The sequence below is a fragment of the Euprymna scolopes genome, chromosome 25 (assembly GCF_053919585.1).
Source record: "Euprymna scolopes isolate OS-2025 chromosome 25, ASM5391958v1, whole genome shotgun sequence".
Taxonomy (NCBI): Eukaryota; Metazoa; Mollusca; class Cephalopoda; order Sepiida; family Sepiolidae; genus Euprymna; species Euprymna scolopes.
Window position 1 is genome coordinate 87,508,783 of NC_136506.1, and position 15,858 is coordinate 87,524,640.

Consider the following 15,858-nt stretch of genomic DNA (forward strand, 5'->3'; position numbering starts at 1 on the left):
AATGTCCTGTTAGGGTGTAAATGAGGAGGGGAGTCAATTGGGAATAAAAGTGGAGTCTTGCTTGTCTTTCCGGTTGGTAATTGGCCTGTTTCTTGGAGAGTCACCACAGCCATCAGACATTTCATAAGTGCCACTGACAAAAAAAGAAGAAAAAAAAAAAAAAGAAAAAGAAAAGAAAGCATTTTCATATTTTGGTTGTCGAGTTTTCCCCGTTATTGTTGCGGCAGATCAACCTTGTCTTATGTTTGTTAACTGGATTGGACACAGTTTTCAAGCCTTAAATGGTCGCGTTCACTACGACAAATTAAGGCACGGCATTCTTTTTCACCAAAAATCTTTATAACAAAATAAACAATTTTTTTTTCTTTCACAAACTTGGGGGATATTTAAAAAATGAGTCGAACATAAAAAGAAAAAGAGTTCTTTTAAGTTAAATGAAAAAGAAAAAAATTGTTCTTAAAAATCGTAAATACTTTTGTTCGTTTTTTTTTTTTTTTTTTTTTTTTTTTATAGTAAACGTTTGTTTTGTCGAATTTCCCCTTATTGTTGTGGCGGATCAACCTGTCTCATTTTTCTTATTCTTATAACTGAACTTGACACAGTTTTCAAGCCTTACGTTTATGTTCGATAAATGAATGTACGACAAAAAAAAAAAATGGCTCCTGCTACTTAAAAAAATTTTGGTCAATGTCAAGTTTCTTTCCAACTCCTCAAAAAACTTTAAAATGACGACTTTTAGAAGTTTTCGGTGGTGCTGAAGACGAATATCACATTTAAATTTTGGACAGATAAGTAGTTTTCATCATATGAAGAAATTACTTTTTAAAAAGGAGGGGATCACTTTCCTGTATAAATTTAACGTAAAATGAGCACCCACTTTCTAACCAGCTAGTAATTTCTTCATATCATAAAACAAATTTAACTGTGATATTCGTGTTACGCACCCCTCCACCGAAAACCGGCGCTTTTTTTTTTTTTTTTTCTTTTCTTTTTACTAAGAGATTCGTTCATTTTTTTAATCTCATAATTTTGGACGCTAATTACGCTGTCAGTAAGTTTACAAAAACATACTTTTGTTTTTCGTTCTTTTTTCATTATAGAACTTATATAATTGTTAACAGGTGCTTCTGCAGTTTATATTTCACAAAAATTCTGTTTACATTAAGGGGCGGTGAAGGGGCGGGTGGTGTTGTGGCGGCCGCAGCCTCCCCACCCCCACCCCCACCGCGCGTAATATAAACAGAATTTTTGTGAAATATTAAACAATTTTTCTGCTTTAATGGTTAATGGCACATTACTTATGGAAAAAACGGTTAATTAAACTACAGAAGCACCTGTTAAAAACTATACACGTTCTATAATTGAATACCCACCTCAAATAAAAATAAAAATAAAAACGAACAAAAAACAAAAGTATATTTTTGTAAACCGCTCGTGTAAGCTTACTGACGGCATTATTAGCGTCCTAACTTATAAAAAAATAAACGAATCTCTTTAGTAAAAAAAAAAAAAAAAAACAGCGCCGGTTTTCGGGGGTGCTGAAAACGAATATCAGTTAAATGTCTTATATGAAGAAATTACTAGCTGGTTAGAAAGTGGGTGCTCATTTTACGTTAAATTTATACAGGAAAGTGATCCCCCACTTTTTAGAAAAGTAATTTTTTCATATCTTGAAAACTACTTATCTGCCCCAAATTTGAATGTGATATTCGTTTTCAGCACCACCGAAAACTGATATAAGTCGTCATTTTAAAGTTTTTTGAGGAGTTGGAAAGAAACTTGATATTGACCAACTTTTTCTTTTTGTTTCGCAAAAAATCTTTGTAAAAAAAAAAAAAAAATAAATAAATAAAAAAAGAAACTTGGGTGGGGGAAAGGATATTTAAAAACATAATACAAGTCAACCAAGAAAAGAAAAAAAAGTTTCAAGTTTAAAGGAAAAAATTGTATATATTTTAGAAAGCGAACATTTGTTTTTCTTTCATAATAAAGCGTTTGTATTTATTTTACTAGTAAATGTTCACAAAAGAAAATGACAATGAAAAGTAAATGTTGCTTAAATAAAATGAACTTCCGGTTTACTTTTGGCAGTCTTGTAACTCTTGCTTCCTTTATTTTGTCCTTTTTTGTTCCCTGACAAAAGGAGGGTGGACCTATAAATTCACCCTTGTCCATTCGTCTGTCGTCTGTCTGCAGTTTTCTCAATAACTACGCCTTGGAATTTTTTTGAAATTTTGCACAAACATTAAACATGATATGAGTAAAAATGTAACAGAACGGATTTTCCCGAAAAAAACTCCGGTTGCTTCCCCCCTCCCCACACACACGGGGGGCGGGGTTCCTTTCGGGTTAAAATGGCTAAAATTGACACTTTTGTGCTTATTAAAAAAATTGATGTCTTGGATTTTTATAAAACTTTCTGAAAAGTTGTAACTAACAGATTTCTATATAATTTTGTTTGTCTATACTTCGCGATAACTCTCAGGTGTGCCCCAGGGGCTCTTTTAAGGCTAATAAAAACACTCCATATTTGGGATTATTTTACCATATTTGTACAAAATTTTCTGTGTATGCCTATTTAGCAGTTTTGTATGGTGCTGAACTCAAATTTAAATATGTTAAAGCCTTAGGGACTTTGGGGGCTAAATGGGAGGGGGGCAAATGATAGACTTAATCATTTCTTTTTTTGCATGGTGTAGAACTCAAATTTACATATATTTAGGCCTAAAACTGCCCTGTTTGTTCATTTTCACCAGGATTTGACGTCCTCTGGGGATTTTGGGGGCTAAATGGGGGAGGGGGGGCAAATGCTGAACTTAGTCATTTTTTTATGCCTCGTTCACCGTGCAATCACGGGGGGGCTATGCATGCTTTACTTGTTTTTATGGAAGTTGCTCCCGACAAGATGTAAAGCCACTTGACGTAAGAAGTTAACAAGAACCAATGATGATTATCACAAAGACAGGAGATGCTTATTGACCTTAGTCTTGAAATGACGGATGATGTAGGTATTAGGAAAACAGTGAGCAGGAAGAGAGTTCTACAACTTTGCAGCCCTTGGAAAGAAGCTACTGGAATAGGAAGCTGTATCACAATGAGGTATCAAAATAGCGAATTGATGGAGACCATTGAACCAATGAGTGAAATGAGCTGGAACATTCCATGAACGATGTTTCTGACAGAAGAGAAAATTATTTAATTCCCTCAAATCTTGGCCATCGGTGTGAAAAAAAATCCCAAACACTGGTGGATTATCTAGTTTCATGCTATTTCTTGAAGTAACATCACTTGGGAAAAGTCCACCATTCCTTGTAAAAGCCAATGTTGGTAACCGTATCAAGAGAATCTTGTTTGGGCTGCAAATATTATGTGATTTTGAATATTTAGTCAGTGTTTATTTGTAGAAAAAGTATCCTCATGCCAAGTTGTTCTGGCAACCCCCTGTACACAGACCTTAGACACTCGAGGATAGTGTCTAGTAGGCATTCAAGTTCCTTCCAGTAGGCATTCAAGTTCTCTAAGAATGTCATTTGCTCTGCTATATAAGATACATAGTTATTTCTGTTGATCTGGAACCTCCTTCACTCGTCCCAATGCACTAAGTAACCGTCTATCTTGTAACGTCACTTATTTAGCGTCTGAACAGCCAAAGCTTCCCCCCCCCCCCCCACACCCCTCCAAGCGACCTGCTTTATATGACATTCATCCACGTGAATCTCGTGAGATTACACGAGACCGTTTCTGTTAAATATTACAGACGCCATCTTGCTTTTTCTTTTTCCTGTCCAACGCACATGACAAGCAGACACATGGGTGCTTCACAGGTAGGGCATGTGTATGTCCGTTTCTATTTTCTCCATAATAATTTCAATATTTCATTAAAGTTCTCCTTTATCTCTCAAACAGCAAAGAAGTTGAGGGCATTATTTCCTTCTCACTAATTGACCATTTAATTATGTTATAATATATATTTCTTGTGGTTTCTTGGTCTTACTTGATTCAAGGACAGGAATTCATGTAGTTTTTTTGGATAATCAAACTTAATGTTACTATACGCAACATCTTGGAGAAGTTACACCGTTCCTCGTATAAGTCAGTGTAGGGGAACCTTACTGAGGAGATCTTATTTGGCCTTCAAATTCTATGTTTTTCAAGGATAATGTTTAGTAGGCATTCGAGTTCTCTCCGGTCGGCATTCGAGTTCTCTCCGGTCGGCATTCGAGTTCTCTCCAGTAAGCAATCAAGTTCTTTCCAATTGACATTCAAGTTCTTTGTGTGTATGTGTATGTGGGAATGTGCAAACTAACATTAAAAGGAAGAATTCGCCTTCATTTTATGTTTTAAGTGGTATTTTGTGACTCCTATAATAAAAAAGGGCATGAGGCCCCCTTCAGTTGTGGGGCCTAATTTGATCAAATCTGCTTAAGTTTGAATGTCTATCATCACAGAGAACTCAATTATTTTAAACACTTAATACCTCTCTCTCCCCTTTTTTCCAGAATGTGTGAACCTGTATACTCAGAACTCTCCAGTGATTCCAGTTACGAAAAAGTTGTCCCGGACATTATCCAGAAAGTCAAGGTAGTCACTGTTGGGGACATATCCGTAGGCAAGTCATCTCTCGCAATGAGATTTACTAAAGGAATTTTCGAAGACCAATACAAACCTACAGTCGGAGGTAAGTCAGAGGTAAGAATTGTTTTTTTGATTGAAACTTTTACGGATATCCTTCACCTAAATCTCACCCAGGATCCCTAAAACATTATAGTGGTCACATATTTGGATGCACTATTTTCTTCTGTTGTAAGTAAACAAATTTACAGCTGAGTGATTGGTTCACTGGACAATCAGATCTTACTTGTACTTGTTTTGGCATTTACCCTGGAGCAGTTTGGTTGGCTCCATCGAGAGAATTTTCCAAATGTTGACCAAGCATGACACTCAATCGCAGATTCAAATGTTAGTTAATCACGTTTCTAGCAGCAAACTCCATGGAAGCAAAGGCCCAGGACCAGTTTGATATCATGTTTCACTGTTCTGAGACAGGTTTATAGTTGACCTCTACGTTGTTTTTTTCCAACCTTGAGGAGGTGCTGGTTCAATAACTTTGTGGATGAAATCATCTGGGTACTGATGAAGAACATGATCGACCCAGCGAAGACGCTTTAAGAAGAGAGCTTGCTGTCGAGAGGATATGTTGTAGCAACAACAAACAATGGCATTTGAGATGAACTGCTACCAACGAACACGAAGGATGTTTATTTTATCCTATGCATTTGTTTTTTTTTTTTTTTATGGAAGTCGCTCCAGACAAGACATGAAGCCACTTGATGTAAGAAGCTAACAAAATAAATATTACTTCAAGGTCAAAAGCAACCCAATGTTAGATGGATAGATTGTGACCTAGAAAACAATTCTCCCACTTTGTCAGAAACATCGTTCATGGAATGTAAGGACAAAAGGATAAAATTAGAGAAGAAAGAGTAACAAAGCTGCTAATAGAAAACCCAAGTCCTACTTTCTGCTTTTTTAATTATTGATACATAGTTAAAAAGAAATTGGAAAACTGAATTATTAATAATAATAAGATTGCTCCATTCAGAGTATTTGCCACATTCCGAAGAACGCTGACCAGGTGTGACGGTCCACCACAGCAGCCACAACAGCAGCAGATACAAGAGTTAGCCAATCACAGTGCCAGTGGCAAACCACATAGAGGCGAGGGCTCAGAGTCAGCTCGGTATCATGCTTTGCTGTTTTGAGCTCGGGTTTCAACTGACATTCATTGATGGTTCGATGACTTTGTGGTTGAAATCATTTCGATGACGACGAAGAATATGACCGAACCATTAAAGATATCTTGAAAGGAGAGCTTACTACCGAGAGGATATCTTTCAGCAAGAACGCATCAACGACATTTGAGATGAACTGCTGCTAATGAACACAAAGTATGCAACGAAGTCAGAGATTTTGGTGTAAGAATACAGGAATTTATTGGACTATTTCTTGCAGTGGTTACACAGGTTGAAGTTTTGAGATCGTACTAGCAGAACATATTTCGTTGTTTTTTTGTTTTTTATCCGACATGATAAAATCTACAAAGATGCATAGCACCTTTTTGTAAAGATTTACTATTGGTTGTTTTTAATTCCTTTTCAACACACTAAATGAAAGGTATTTCTATTAACCTTCAATGTTGTCTGTTGGTATCTATTTTATTCATCTATGAGTCAGATGGGGCTTCTATCACAGCCAACTTTAATTATAATGGAGAACGGATACTTCTCTTTGTACCATTATAGCTTTTTTTAACTTTCATTCTTTTGAATTGAAAGCCATATTTCATAATTTCAGAAGCGTTTCCGATGCGTAGCTAATCTGTAAAATGCCTGGAGATGAAAAGGTTTTCGGTGGCTAGCTGATCTATATAAGTCTTGAACTTAAAAATTTTACAAAGATCTTTCTCATGTCGACATGAAAAATTATGTACGAGAATTCTAAAGTATCCAATATTTTTATGGAGCAATTCTAGTTTCTGATTGGTTGCTAGCCGAACATGGCTCCATTTGATTGGTCCGTTCCTATTGGAAGTCTACTCTATAGGATCATTGATATTTTTTTTATTAACCTTGTAATGTGCTTTTTTTTTTTAATTAAAATTTTTCTTTTTTTTTTACAAAGGAGTCACTGCTTAACCCTTCCAACCCTGCATTGCCGATAATTTGGCTCTAGCATCATAACTAAAAAGACGACACAGACAATATTTCGGCCTTTTAATAATACGTTAACAAATAATTTTGCTAATCGCCTATTGTCTTTTTGGCTTATAATTTACTTAATTGGGTCAGTCCAAAGGGTTAACAAGGCCAAAAGCCATGCAAAGATAAGGGTTAATTAGTTTGATGATGGTGATTGGTAATAATGGTTGAAATTGAGCAAAATTCGATTAGTTAGGAGGACGGCTCAACAAGAATTTGTTTACATCGAACTTGAAAATGACCATGTTGTGTAACAGTGTGGACACGCATATGCAAATGCTGAGCTGTGTGCAAAGAAAAAGGCTACAAAAAGAGCATGTGCACAAACAGATGACCATGTGCGAGAGGACGATCATGTTAGAGACATGGGTGACGTCATGATATGCGTAGCGGGTGTATGAGAGAATAAATGTTGTTATTACAAAAAAAAAAGTCGAGTTATTACTTGTCTTGTGTTCCTTGCTCATAGACAGCATACGTGTGGGTCCCGTGTGGAAATGTGTTGTAGTCAGCTGGGAAACAACCCCGTGATATTGTGTTCCACTTATGGTTAGTTATAGAAAACGAACCCTATTTATGCGAACTCCATTTATTTTTAGGGAGAAAGGGAAATTATTGACAGTGTAGCTAAGTGATTTTTCATTGTGGATGTTTTCCTGGGGGTGGAATCACAGATTGAAGCTCAGTCGAGAACCAGCCATGAAAATAATGAGAAAACAAAGAAAGACTAGCAACATCTTCTTTCAAACTCCTCAACTTAACGTTCACAGGGGACATGAGTTGGAACAGATGCATCGAGAGCATTGCCAAGGCATGCTGCGAAGAAGGTAGGCCCTCTCTGCCATACTAGAAAATTACTTATGCCTGAAAGTATCCTATACCTCTACAAGGCCACCATTCGCCCATGTATGGAGTATTGTTGTCACATTTGGGCTGATGCATCTGCTACTAGTCTCTCACTCCTGGACAAGGTTCAAAAGAGAGTCGCTAACCTCATAGGTCCTGAACTGTCATCTAGGCTTCAACGTCTGTCCCACCGACGAAATGTTGCATCTCTCTGCCTGTTTTACAAGTACTTTAATGGTAGATGCTCTGACAAACTACAAGCCTTTGTACCTCCTCAATGTAAATGCCTCCATCAAGCCTTACAAGCAGCAAAGTCCCACCCCTTCACATTAGAGATCCCTAGATGTAAGAAATCCTTTTACTTTAATAGTTTCTTCCCCAGAACTGCTAGACTTTGGAATTCCCTACTTTTCCAACTGTACTGACATGCAGAAGTTCAAGTGTAATGCGAATAGACATCTTGCTGCTCAACTCCCTACATAGTATCCCTGCAACTTATACCTCTGATAGTAGCCCATATATCAAAGTGGCACTGTGCCTTGTTTGGGGTGAAAATGGAATATAAAAAAAAAAAAAAACTCTTCTGTGAGATAGTGGCTGTAGGGAAGAGAAGAGGGCATTACCCACTAGATTTCAAAGTCTTTTTATACTTTTTCAAGGCAGGAAAAAAATATATAGCATAACAATCGTATTGACACACCAGTTCTCATTTGATCACTGAAGTTAAGCAACGTTGAGTCTGGTCAGTACAAGATGAGTGACTATTTAGGAATAGCAGGCTTTGTATATAGAAAAATACCAACGTCTCCTTGTAAGAGCTGTATAAAAATACTCTAACATTGTTATCTCCCCTGATGGCGATATACATGTGACTAGCAACCCTTTGTGAATTTAATATTCCCATGAAACTTCCTCCTTTGGAGGAAACGGGTTCAATCCGCATATAGTGAATGCCACTTCAGTACGGTACAGTAAGGCAGGAAAGATATGCAGCATAATCACATTGACACACCGGTTCTTTTGGGATCACCAAAGTTAAGCAACATCAAGTCTGATGAGTACAAGATGGGTGACTAAGAATAGCAGGCACTGTATATAAAAGGACGTTAACACCTTGTAAGAGTTTCAAAAAATACTCTAACATCGTTATCTCCCTTGATGGGGATATACATGCGACTGGCGACCATTTGTGAATTTCATACTCCCATGACACATCCTCCTTTAGAGGAAGCCGGTTCAACCTGCATAGGGTGAATGTTGCTTATAGTATAGTATAGTAAGGTCGGAAAGAATGTTGTGAGTGGCACTGACCCAGATGTGGCCTCAGTTCTTCATCTTGAGATGTATTTAACTAGTACAATAAAATAATCATGTTTTATCACATACTAACAGGCCGCCCGGCGTTGCCCAGTCGTAAAGTACACATAAATATTAGGCATGTGCGTGCGAGTATTATGTTTTTTTTCTAATACTTAAGCTGAGATCGAAACCAAAACCTAAGGACAGTTAGTCAAGTGCGATTACCATTAAGCCAGCTTGACACGATCTTTAGAAAGTGTTTTCAAGCCTACTTATTCTTAACATAAGTAATCTGTCATGTGAACGATTCACGCATGCGCATTCGTAAAACAGTTGAAAAACAGATAAAAATCCGATGATCTGCATGTACCAATTTTTCAATTTTGTCCCCTAAGCAGCCCTTTTTTTTTTTTTCAGGATGAAAACCCGATTCAAAAATTTACCACATGTCTGAATACCCTATATACCAAATTTCACATTTGTGGATCAAAAATTCGTTGAGTACATAGGTTGAGAAGTGTCCTCACACACACATTCTCACTTTTCTAGATAGATAATAATCCAGGATTATGTTAACATGTCTGCTCATCATCACATCGTATGAATCCCAAAATTCTATGGTTGGCATTGGTTTTCCTGATATTTTTCTAATCAGAATTCTTTCTAGAAAGGCATCGGGGATTACGGAAGGGACCTTATGAAAGTTGCCAACATCATAAGTGAAAGCGATTTTTGCGGAACTGGATTTGAACTTAGAACACTCAGGTCGTCAGACAGTGTTATTAATCACTAAACTACTGTCACCTCCCAACATGTTTGCTACGTGAACCACATACTTTAAACGTCGTAGCAAAATGGCATCTCTGATAGTATACGTGTTGAAGATGGAAGAATTTGAAATGGCAAAGATTTGGGTTAAACGCCTTGAATCATTGGACTCTGAATGTAGTCACCCATAGTGAGGAATACACACGACACTATAGAAACAGGCAGAGAATAGGTAATAAGACAATAGATCTATAGTGACTGAATCGAGAACGCATGCTAAAAAGCAAATGGCTTGAATAGCTTACCCCTTTTCTATCTCCACTTCGTTTGGATTCGCTTTCCTCTTCGCTTCTAACAGCAAGTTAGTTTTCACATGAACGTGCTAACTCAAAGTATTTTCAACCAATGAGAATCGTTTCAAACTCCAATAGCAACAAATCTGTGCCAAAATAACAGAAAATAGAAGCTCATATGCAGGAAATAAACAGCCAGAAACCAGACAGAGGTTAAACCCGGCACGCCTGGAAAATCCAAGAATGTATGTCAAACCCACGACTCCTAATACAGCGTTGAATAAGTTAGAAGAGGAAGAAATTCCCAAATGCTCTTGTTGGCGACTTATGTACAAACTAGCCTGATTGCCCGGCGTTGCCCGGGTGTTTGGAAGTGTGTGCTGAACAAAAACAACAACAAAAAAAAAGTTGTAGTAGGCAGGCGGGCAGGCTCGAACCCATGATGCGAAGACGGAAAAGTAAGTGGAGGTGTTGGTTGAGCAAAAAAAAAAAAGGAATATTGCGAGCGTCCCCCCCCCTCCAAAAAAAAGTAGTAAGCAGGCTCAAACCCGTAACGCGCCAGAGGAAAAAGAGGTGAAAGAAAAACCCAAACTGTCTTACCGATGTGTCTAACGTAGTTGTTGTTACATGATAAGGGCTGTCCTCTTTTTATGTAAGTATAAAAATAGAGAGATTTAGTTAAAATGAAAATGAAATAGAATAGACGAAATTCGAACCTCGTAATTTAGGTTTAGAAATAGATTGCGAGAGAGAATTAGAAAATGGAATGTAAAAACAAACCATTGTTTAGCTTAGAGATAAAATAGTTATAAGAAAAAGAATGTGCATTTGTCAATTCTGTTATGAAATTGAATGAGGAATGCAACTATAAGATAATTTAATAAACATGCTTTTAACATATTGGAAATATAGGTTACTGGAAATATAGGTTGAAATTCCTTTTGTAAACAAAGGAAAAAGTTTTGGACACGCATTTCCAGAACATGTGAAAGAAGACACATGTTTTAACATGTGTATGACGTCATGGAAAATGGGAAGTTCTCGATATAGTTAGAAACTTGAGAGTTAAGCAGGGAGAGTCTGAGAGAGAGTCTTAGGACGACAGACGACAGTCTGGAGTCGAGAGATGGGAGTCGAACGTCTGGAAGCGAGACGGTCACATTTGAAACATAGAATGTAAAACTTTGAATTCCTGACTAAGAAAACCACGACCGGTCGAAGAAGAAATAAACGCGTCATGTGTTTTTATAAACGACGTCTTTGTGTTGTAATTCTACCAAAAGGTAAAGTGAAATTGTCATTATATGTCTTATATATCCTGTGTTTTAAAATGTCTTCAAATACACAATTTCTCTACATCTCATATCTACAATGTGAACACTAAGACTGTCTCAACACTGTCTCCTCACAAGAGCTTCTATAACACTTCTAAGTATGAACATTTTATATATATGAATCTCTTCATAACACGAACACAGAACACAAGATGCCTCTTAATAAGACTCTCTAAGACTCACTTTTAATAAGACTTAACAACGAACAATAACAAATATAACAACAATAATAATAATAATAATAATAATAATAATGAAAACAATATATAACAGTTGAGACGTCACGAGAGGTCGAAATAACGCCTTTTAAGCAGCGTCGTGAATGCAAGGTTTGAATGACTTGCAAAAAATGTCGGCAAAAAAAAAACGACCCTCCCTGTACAAAAGTGTCCAATTGAGGGTGAATGAATAAATGTTTTTGGCCAATTTTTCGATATTTATTGTCCGAAAGATCAAGCTTCAAAACAATACTGATCTCTTGAAAATCCGTCGCCTCTGTTGAAAGTTTTTGTGAGACATACATACATACATTTAAACAGACAGATGAGATTTATATAATTTTCTCTAAGCTATATCTAGATTATGAATCAACTTGACCGTATCTGGTCGAAATTAAGGTTTAAAAGGGAGGAAACAGATATGGTATTAAAAACAGAGGGTTGGCGAAGGGTAAAATCTCTCTGATACAGAGTTTAGAAGTTAGGAGGAAAATTGGCACTTGCTATAATTAAAAGAATATATAAGCCAGACTAATAGAGGAGGGGGTACATAAATAGTCGTATAGACCGATATTTGGAAAAGCTGAAGGAGGAGGGCTGCTTGTGTCTAAATAGTAATGACGCTTTACAAGTTTTGAATTTCATAATCAGATCTTCCATTTTTTTCAGTTTTTCCATTAGATATGTTCGCATTTTAAATAATTTGAAATGCTCAAGCATGCACTTTATTTTATCTAATCTATTTTCAATAATTTTGGTGTCACAAATTTGACTAACCAACGCTTATATTAAAATATGTTACGGGCTGGGAGAAGCTAAGACGGGGTGATCAACCCTGGTTGGAATCTTCGACTCTAAAATAGCACTTTGCCCTATGTTTGTTGCTCGTAACACAGAATAAAAAATAAAAAAATAAAAAGAGCTAAAGTGCGTCGGGTGCAGATTTGCGCCCTAGAATGACACGTTATCTAAGATTCGTGAGTGATTCTCATTTAAACTTGAACGATTCGAACACAAAGCAAGAATGACACAACACGTGGATAAAATATCATAAGGGCTTTATTAAAACATAATTGAAACTTGATGCAACACCTCAATGGGTCTCGTTGAGGTCGAGCAAATGAAAAAAACAAGCAGCAAATAAAAACAACATAAAAACAAAACAAATAATAATGAAATAAAAAAAAAAAGTTGTCGTTCTAGAATAACAGTCCGGAGAAAAGTATTACTACTTTTGATTATCGTATTTCAAACTGAATTTTCTGATTTTAAAATAAAAGTGAATGTTATTTGACTAACATAGGTTTATAGATGGGCCATATTCAATGATGATATAATTCAAGATTGGTATGAAAAGGAGCGAGGGCTAATTGGATTATTTCTACATATCTAGTTTTAAATGTTATAAATATGAGGTTTTATAAATATCCGAGATTATTAAGTTGTTCAATCTTAGGGTGAGTCAATAAAAAGGAAAAGCATGTGTAGATAAAGATTACAGTAATAATGCTTATAATAATTTTAACGAGCGGGACCTGTAGAAATTCCACAGCGGATTCTTTCATCTCTATATAAATAAAATGAACTCATTTTTTCACGTCTGATTTTGACCTTAATAGGATTAAAAATCAAGATATTTCATGCAAATATAATATGCGCAAACGGCAGAACAATATCTGAGGTGTGTTATAGGCTTATTATTTCTCAAATTCCTCGATAATCTTAGATTTCTATACTTTTTCTGCTGAGAAGTCACGGCCAAAATCGGTTAAGATCAATGGAAGTGGTAAAATATTTTCTCTCTAATAAATTCCTCCTCCCCCTGCCACCACTTAACACCGTTTGGGGATCGTTCACAAGGAACAGTTGAGAAGAGAACACCGGTTTGGCTTCGTAGTTCTTTCATGTGAAGTTATTTAAAATCACTAAACTAAGCTGCAGTGCTCTGTGGCGTAGTGGTTAGCGTGCTGGACAATTCACATTATATTTTCACGTTCGCGCCGACCTACCGTAGTCGTTTTTTTTTCTTTTTTTTTTTTTTCCTAAACAACTGGAATGGACTTTTCTTGGTGGCCGAACTGTTAACGTTGCAGATGTTTTTTTTTTTTGTTTTTTTTCACACTTTATTTTCCTACTTTTACTCATGACTCCGGGTTTGATCCTTCCTACTTACCTACCATAACATTTTTTAAAACTCCCCCCCCCGTCCCGGAAACAAACACTCTGGCAACGCCGGGTACCCCCGCTAGTATATTATAAAGTTGTGATTTTATAAATAAAAAAAATATATCCATATGACTTGGGTGTATCAGCTTTAATTGAAACCAAAACTAAAACTTGCGAAGAAAATTATATATATATATATATATATATATATATATATATATACAGTGATGATCATATTTATTGGCACGGTAAAATAAAAGTTAAATTTTGTCTAATAAATTCTAAAAAAGGGATTAAATTAAAGAAAATAACAAAGTATATTATGTATTTTTAACTGGCCTTTCCGATGCAGCAATCGGATTTTAGAAAAAATAAATAACAAAGGAACAACAAACATAATTGCAAAAAACCCTTGTTCAAAATTATTGGCACGATTTATTTAATAATCAATTGTATAGCCTTTGGCCTTGATTACCTTCCTCAGTCGCTTTTCATAGTTTACAACCAAGTTGTTGCACTCTTCAGTAGTAATTTTAGCCCACTCTTCCTGACAATAATCCTCCAATTGAATAAGATTCTTAGGCTTCCTTTGCATTACCCTCAATTTTAATGTTCTCCATAAATTTTCAATTGGATTAAGGTCTGGGCTTTGTGATGGCCACTCCAAAACATTAATATGATTGTCCTCAAGCCATTTCTTAGTCAGTTTAGCCGAATGCTTTGGGTCATTATCTTGCATGAACCACCAACGACGACCAAGTGAGAGCTCTTTAGCAGAGTCTTTCAGGTTTTCATCCAATATTTTAACATAATCTTCCTTTTTTATGCTACCTGTGACCTTAACAAGTCGCCCTGGTCCAGAGGCAGCAAAGGATCCCCAAAACATCAAACTGCCTCCACCGTGCTTCACTGTGGGTATGGTGTTCTTAGGCAGGAAAGCTTCGCCAGATTTTCTGTAAATATAAGACACTTTATTATGGCCAAATAACTCTATTTTCGTTTCGTCAGTCCATAGACCACGTTTCCAGAATGCAACATCTTTATCAATATGACGTTTTGCAAAGGCTAGCCTTGCTTTCAGGTGCATAGGCTTCAATAAGGGAGTCTTTCTCGGACGACATGCTTTTAAACCAGCTCTCTTCAAAACTCTACCAACTGTATGTCGAGATACATTCACTCCAGAGGTGCTCTGTTCATCAACAATCTCCCCAACAGAGATCCTTGGGTTTTGTTTTACTTGTCGAACAATTTTCCGTTCATCTCTTGGGGAAAGAATCCTTTTTCTCCCTCTACCCTCTAAACTCATAACGTGGCCTTGCGATTTGAACTTGTTTATTATGGCTCTAACAGTGGATTTGGGAAGGTTTAGCTTCTTTGAAATCTTATCATAGCCCTCCCCATTGGTATGGCATGCTACAACAAGCTTCCTGACGTCTTCGCTGTGTTCCTTAGTTTTAACCATGGCGATTGAAAATTATAATTTAGTCACTTATAATAGTTTAAATACATCGCTATCTAAAAATTATCTGAAAAAAATTATTCACTGAATTAGCGTTAAACAAGCATAATATGGCTATAAAAAAGTTCAGAAAGCACGTAAACCGGAAATTGATTGATATTATACTGATACTAAAAGAAAAACAAAGCCGTGCCAATAATTTTGAACAAGGGTTTTTTGCAATTATGTTTGTTGTTCCTTTGTTATTTATTTTTTCTAAAATCCGATTGCTGCATCGGAAAGGCCAGTTAAAAATACATAATATACTTTGTTATTTTCTTTAATTTAATCCCTTTTTTAGAATTTATTAGACAAAATTTAACTTTTATTTTACCGTGCCAATAAATATGATCATCACTGTATATATATATATATATATATATATATATATATAATTTGAGTTCCTTCAGCTATAGTCGAAACCGAAACCAAAACTTATCAAGAATTCTTGGTAAAATTATTTATATAAAAAAAAATAGACGACTTGCGTGCCACCAGCTATAATCGAAACCGAAACCAAAATTTATGAAGAATTCTGGATAAAATTATTTATTACAAGAAATGAAAGGTCATAACAATTAAACGACAGTCACTCGGAAGAAAGAAAGATGTAAGTGTGACACACAAAATAACACACACGCTATCGTATTAATATATAGATTAATGTACAGTACTCTG

At 36.1% G+C, this 15,858-nt stretch overlaps 1 protein-coding gene and 1 long non-coding RNA gene across 4 annotated transcripts in view; both read left to right on the plus strand.

Annotated features, from left to right (window-relative positions):
* LOC145247491 (uncharacterized) overlaps nt 1-15,858 on the plus strand; it is a 534,006-nt gene that overhangs the window by 437,923 nt on the left and 80,225 nt on the right. The window lies entirely within an intron of this gene.
* Nucleotides 1-15,858, plus strand: part of LOC145247488 (ras-related protein Rab-5A-like) — a 62,128-nt gene that overhangs the window by 27,865 nt on the left and 18,405 nt on the right. For all 3 annotated transcript variants that reach the window (XM_080109298.1, XM_080109297.1, XM_080109299.1), the window contains exon 2: nt 4,500-4,678. In XM_080109298.1, coding sequence (XP_079965424.1) covers nt 4,501-4,678 — 178 coding nt within the window. In that variant the 5' untranslated portion in view covers nt 4,500. The remainder of the gene's footprint in view (nt 1-4,499; nt 4,679-15,858) is intronic.